We start from the raw sequence: 6,019 nt of genomic DNA, 5'->3' as shown, positions 1-6,019 counted from the left end.
CAAAGGCAACCAGAATATTTTACATGTCTGTCCAAAATGAACTAGAAAGCAAAGCCCAATTCCTCGACAGAATAATGGAACAACGGCAGAAAACATCGTTTCATCACTTTTTTGACAGGGAAGAAAACATGGCTTAAGTTACAAGGAAATTCAGTTGCGAATAAAGGGAGAAAAGTGTGAGGCCTGTGAACGTTTCATCACTTTTTTTTGACAGGGCAGAAAACATGGTAGAAGAAATCACCTAGATTCTCATGCAGGTGACAGGGTGATGGACAGGTGAAAATACGGCCAGAAAGATACAGGGAGGGAGCCATCAAACTCCAACCAACAACAGCCTACTATATTTATTGTGCACATCTAAACACTTTTGCCTCGTGGCCAAATCTGTTGAATCGGTCCAGTGGTTCATTCATACTCAACTAATCTCATATTAAAACCAAAACGGGAAGCAGTCCAACCAGACCACATGCTGAGTACTAGTATAAAATACAGATTTGGCCCTAACATACGAATTGTGCCATATCTTGAAACAAAATGGATATATGTTGTACAGGAGTTGTGCACAACTGGTGAGATTCGAGATCACAAAATCTAGTAAGCTGCAACTTTATAATCAAGTTGTATATAGCCCCAATATCTGATAGGGATAAAACATACATCTTCAACAAATGCCAAGTAGTAGCACACAAATTGTCAATAAGGAATTTGACACACAGAGAATACAACGAACAGCCTGCATTAAGGTACAGAAGCATGGAGGCTCAGGAGGGTGTGCAACAACAATAAAACAACCATCAATAACTATGCTGTATTGTAGGGGAATACCCTGAGGCTCATGAAATACATGCCAGTGGAAGAAGCGCCAGAAAGATCTTCCTTACAGAGTCCGTGAGATGTTCTTGAACTCGCTTAAACAGGATAGCAGAATCTTTTGACGTTTCAGCAGAGACTGGCGCTCGTTCTGGATACAATCAATCGCGCCGGGAGACACAAACATGTCCATGAACTTCTCATCATTTACAGCAAACAGCTCGAATCCAAGTGCTAAAAACAACCTTTCACGGCTGCATTGCATCAGTAGAGCAATAGTATTTTAGAAGAGAACAAAACTTCACATGGTGGATACGACTATTCAACAAGCACTAGCAATCAAAGCACATTCAGTTCATATCTATCACTGGATTAATGGTTATTCTTGATACTGAACATAGAATTTATGCCTAGAGTTAGTGTCTTTCATATATAACTTAGGTTGCTCAGTTTGTGCTCATCTAGTTACAACCATTAAAAGAACTGCCTATTTTTCAGTCCCTGACTACTCAGCAGATGTGCTAACTTAGACATGAATTACAAGTTAGATGCCATAGTTCACTTCAGGGCTAAACAAGCAGAAAGAGAAACATGTATTATAGCTATAGGCCAAAGTTCGAACATACCATGGTGTTAAGAATCCAGAGTTCAATGCAGAGGGAACATTCCTTTCAATCAGGACTTCTCGCATTTTTGCAAAATACTGAGCAGATATTGAGCATATGCTGGAGTACGACGACCCTGACCTTGAGACCAGATCATCGCCACCAACAGTCACATTGTTATGGTGACTCCTGTTTGCATATGCTGCCATCCTTGCATGTCTTTTCCTTGCCCCGCCATCATTCATATTCCCATTGTCTTTCTTCTTACCACCATGCATATCAGCCGGCAGATCAGGAGAAGGCGTCTCAGGAACCGTCAGCTGGCTTTCTTTCAGAATTTCCCTCTCATTTGCTTTAGCAGGTGGAGTCATCTGTTGCTGATCTCTTGGTGGTAGATTCTCCTGGCCTTCCTCCAGTGATCCACTCTCTGATAGGTCAAAAGATGCAACTCCACTGAACTGATTAAACCTGTGAAGGGTGTTTGCTACAGTTCCAACGCCACCAAGAAAGTCGCTCTCATAACAAATATGGGAGTAGGGGCTCGTGACTGAATCAAGGTGATGTCGTACTATCTGCTTGCATTGCTTGGACAAATCCTTGACAAACTTATAATAGGAGCACCGGAGAGCAGCAAGGAAGCCAACATATCCATCCATATTTTCGACATTTTGATCTGATAGGAAAAAAAAGGTGAAATCATGAGAACTGTTTAGCAAATTGATCCTGGTGTACTCCAAGAACTTCTAAAAGTATGCAATGCCCCTAGTTGTATTCCAGTGGAATGATGAAGATAATAAGAGAACAAAGGACAAAACTGATGATATGGTATCTTGTAAGCTTTTTAAAAAGTAAGATGCACATATACACAGTAGTATCAATATAAGAGTAGCTCAACAGTAAATGCCCACACTAATTATTGACTGAATAAACTTTGTATGGAGGCAGTGATCAACAGTAATAGGGAAAACATGTGTGTAAGTTAAGGGATCCGAACACTTGATGGCACACATTTGGTTTAGAAAATGCTACTGGCTCCCTTTTGTCATTAGAAAAACTACTACACAATAGTAATTGGACTACTAAATAAGGCTAGAAGCCAGATGAACCCCAGCACAATGAAAATGCCAAATCTTACATCTTGAATCATCAGTGCGGCTGCGCTCCATTGCAAGGTCAAATAGGCTTTGCAGGACAAATGCAAGCCGATCACAAGCAGTTTCAGTAAGAGGAGCAAGCCATGATCGTGCAGCTGCGCGTGCTATCTCAGCAGCTGCCTCAGTCATCCCACTGCTCCCACCTCTTCCAGCATGGGCCAGTAATATGTTCGCAACCTGATGACATCAACATCTCAATTTCAGCTAACTTACCCAAAATGATGTACGGAGTACCTACAACTTTCCAATGTAAACTGTACCTTCTCTCTTGACACCTGTGGGCACTCCATGGAATATGTCGCACAGCGGAATTCATGCATTACTCTCTCAAAAGCCGCACCGCCATACAGCTTAAGGCTAGAGTTGGGAGGTTTTACAGGAACGCTGATGCCAGGCCAGCTGTTAATACCACTGTGCATTTGCTCCTCTTCAGTAGTTTTCCCCCATACCTCTGGAGCTGGATCAGCTGCTCCATCAAGTAATGCACGCTTTCATACAAAAGATATAGTGCCAGTTAGCTCCAGTACAAAAAACTGCAACCTAATTACAAAGAAATGTTACGCAAGGACAGATTTTGTTTTGTTTCCATACCAAATGGGTGCAGATAGAAGCAGCATGAAGCATTGCCGATCTCCTCAGCTGAGAGACATCAGAGGTTGCTTGCAGTTTGGAGTCCAGTCTGGATACGTCCATCGAGACATCACTGCATCTCTGCTCCAACAATGCTAGGGTGGCTGGAGCTGCTTCTTTGTACCTCTTCTGAAGTTCAGACTCCAGGTACTTCCTGAGGCAGCTAAACCCAATGTACGGACCAAACTTCTCTTCATTGAAACCCCCTTTCACACCATCACGCAAGTGTCGCAGCACATCAATATCTACCTGACATATTTGCCGCCGGAACTCGTCATTGGAGATCGTTCCTCGGTCCTTTGGAAGAGCCACAAAGAATGGGTGGATATTGTCCCCAAGGTAACCGCTTGCGCTCAAGTAGCTATCGACCTCCCACCTTTCGGTAAATTCCTTGAAATGATCAAAACATGCGACAATATCAGAAGACACGATACCAATTTCATTTCAGTAAATTCCTTGAAATGATCAGAACAGACGACAATATCATAAGACACAGTACCAATTTCATTTCACAATCTACAGTGAAGAAGCTATTGAACCTCACAGTGTACTGATTGTTCTGCAGGCTGGCAGGCATACCTTGAGTCGGTTGTCAAACTTGGAGATGACTATCATGGTGCGCCTGAAAGTGGGATCGATCTCTCTAATCGCATCGAGCCAGAGCGAAGAGCACCACTCGACGCTGCTCTGCTGGAGGAACAGAATGAGGCGGTGGGGCGGGCTCGCTAGTGTCTTCACCATCGACAGGATCTCCTCCGGCGTCCTCTCCGGCTCACCTTTCTTAGCCTACAGCAGTCACGAATTCCATCAAACAGCTGACGAACAGACTAAACAACCACTACCCTTTGTTCAGAAGTGGAAGCCCCAAATTCATCAAACAGCTGATAAACTGATTAACTGACCAAACAATCACTGAAGTGCCTCTACCTACCTTAAGCACGAAACCTGGGGTGTCGATGATGGTGAGGTTGGGGCAGTGGGCGTACTCGGCCCTCATGACGATGGGCTTGGACGACACAGCGGCCTGGATCATCCGGAGGTGCGACTCGGTGCGCTGCTTGATGAGGTCAGCTATCGCCGCGGCCTGCACCATGGGGTGGCCGTACTCCTCCGAGTCCTCCTCCTGCGATTCGCCGCACAACCCACGCAAATCAGCCGCTCGCTCGCGTTTACCAGAAGCACCAGACTCGATCTGTGAGGGGAACGAAGGGGAAAACCCTAGAAGAGGTGAAGCGGAGCGCGCACCTGGAAGCGGCACCGGGGATCGAGGGCGGTGGGGTCGTGGACCATCTGGAGGACGAGGGGGCGGCGGGTGCCCATCTCGACCTCCCGGACGTTGAAGCGGAAGCCGAGGAGCGCCTCCAGGAGCGAGCTCTTGCCGTCCGACTGGCCCCCGATGGCCACTATCTCCGGGATCGGGAGCTTCTCCCCGAACGCCACCGCCGCCGCCTGCAGCCGGTTGTACGCCTCGAACCGGGCCTTGGTGTCCGACGCGGCGGCGGCGGCGGCGGCCGAGGCCGAATCCGCCCCGGCTCGGCGGGCGGACGGGGACGGGGACGGCGCCGCCTTGGGGTTCGGCGTCCTGCCCGCCGCCGGAGACATCGCCATGGGTAGGGGAGCCACAGTGGCAGCCGAGACGACGGGGTTTGAATTTGAAATGCGGGAGAGGTGTGGGGAAAGGGTTGCAGAGTGTAGTGCGATGCGAGAGCCGTTTGGGATTGTGATATTTACTTATACAAAGGAGAGGGGCCGATCTCGAATCGTGTCTTCCACGCCTCCCCTTTTGTTGCCAGGATGATGCATCGAGGTCACGCGTCCAGCCCATCCAGCCGTCGATAGTGGACTTGTGTTCTCAAGGCACAAGCCCAGTAGCCCACAAAGCACCACACTCCCCCTGGTCTCACAGTTTCTTTTGCTCAAAAGAAGAAAAATCTGGCAGTTCTCTCCTGGGGTAGTGAGAGCATCTGCAGCTGGATTTGAAAAATCCAACCCCCTAAACCTCCACACTGTGTCAAACGGCGTCTTATATGTCCTATCGAACAGCCACACTCCTCATATCTAAACCCCCAATCCATGCAACCCGTGCACATGGCTCATAGAACACAAATTCATCACGATTTAAAAATTCAAAAATGCTACAAAGCAAAGTAAGTCATAGTTCAACAATTCAGACATGCCAAAATAAAAATCAGGTCCGGGCCACGCCTAATCAAGAAGGGCGCATCTTAAAACACATTTGGAGTAGGTCCAACAGGCTCAAGCACAAGATATTTTTCTGGCTAATAACACATGACAGGGTCAACACAAGACATGTGTTAACGAGAAGGGGCATGCATTTGGATGACAAATTTCGCCCAAACTGTAACCGGTAGGCTGAAGAAACCTTTCTGCACATGCTTTCAGGATGCATATTTGCCCAAAGATGTTAGAGCACCTTGATGCCCAATAAAAAGAGAGGTACGTCTGTTTTTGAAGAGACATTACAATACTTTTTATAGTAATGAAGATGGTAGCCTAAAAAAAGATGAATCACTCGTCGGACGCCATCCATGCCGCGTTCGCTGTTGCGGCCCCTCATACTCTCTACGAAGGTTGGTCTCCTTCTTCCTCTAAAGCCACCTTTTGTCTTTCTCATCCAAGAGGCTTGCATCCTCCAACATTATCATCGAATCCTCCGTCTCTCGAGCAAGTGCAACCTCTCCTTCTTGAGCTCCCATCCGAGTCCCATCTCTTCTTCTCCAACTCTATTTTCTATCTCAAATTTCAAATAGTTGCTCTCAATTTGTAACTTGTTGTTCACCCTCTCCCAGTCCCAATCCA

At 46.7% G+C, this 6,019-nt stretch overlaps 1 protein-coding gene across 1 annotated transcript; it reads right to left on the bottom strand.

Moving 5' to 3' along the window:
• Positions 1–582: 582 nt before the first annotated feature.
• On the bottom strand, positions 583–4,807 carry LOC109764875 (dynamin-related protein 5A). The gene is made up of 8 exons (XM_020323661.4): positions 4,445–4,807; positions 4,131–4,322; positions 3,779–3,985; positions 3,161–3,589; positions 2,830–3,057; positions 2,551–2,746; positions 1,437–2,088; positions 583–1,064 (listed from the first exon to the last, which is right to left on the bottom strand). The coding sequence occupies exons 1-8, from the start codon at positions 4,805–4,807 to the stop codon at positions 878–880; spliced, it is 2,454 nt and encodes an 817-aa protein (XP_020179250.1). The 3' UTR covers positions 583–877.
• Between the last annotated feature and the right edge of the window lie 1,212 nt (positions 4,808–6,019).

This window comes from Aegilops tauschii, chromosome 3, assembly GCF_002575655.3.
Source record: "Aegilops tauschii subsp. strangulata cultivar AL8/78 chromosome 3, Aet v6.0, whole genome shotgun sequence".
NCBI lineage: Eukaryota > Viridiplantae > Streptophyta > Magnoliopsida > Poales > Poaceae > Aegilops > Aegilops tauschii.
Note: the sequence above shows the minus strand (reverse complement) of the source record. Positions and strands in the feature narration are given on the sequence as shown.

Coding starts and splice junctions, on each gene's coding strand:
- LOC109764875 (XM_020323661.4), bottom strand. CDS start 4,807: ATGGCGATGTCTCCGGCGGCGGGCAGGACGCCGAACCCCAAGGCGGCG. Junction 4,323..4,444: donor ATCCCCGGTGCCGCTTCCAG/GTGCGCGCTCCG, acceptor GGCGAATCGCAG/GAGGAGGACTCGGAGGAGTA. Junction 1,065..1,436: donor TCTGGATTCTTAACACCATG/GTATGTTCGAAC, acceptor GATGCAATGCAG/CCGTGAAAGGTTGTTTTTAG.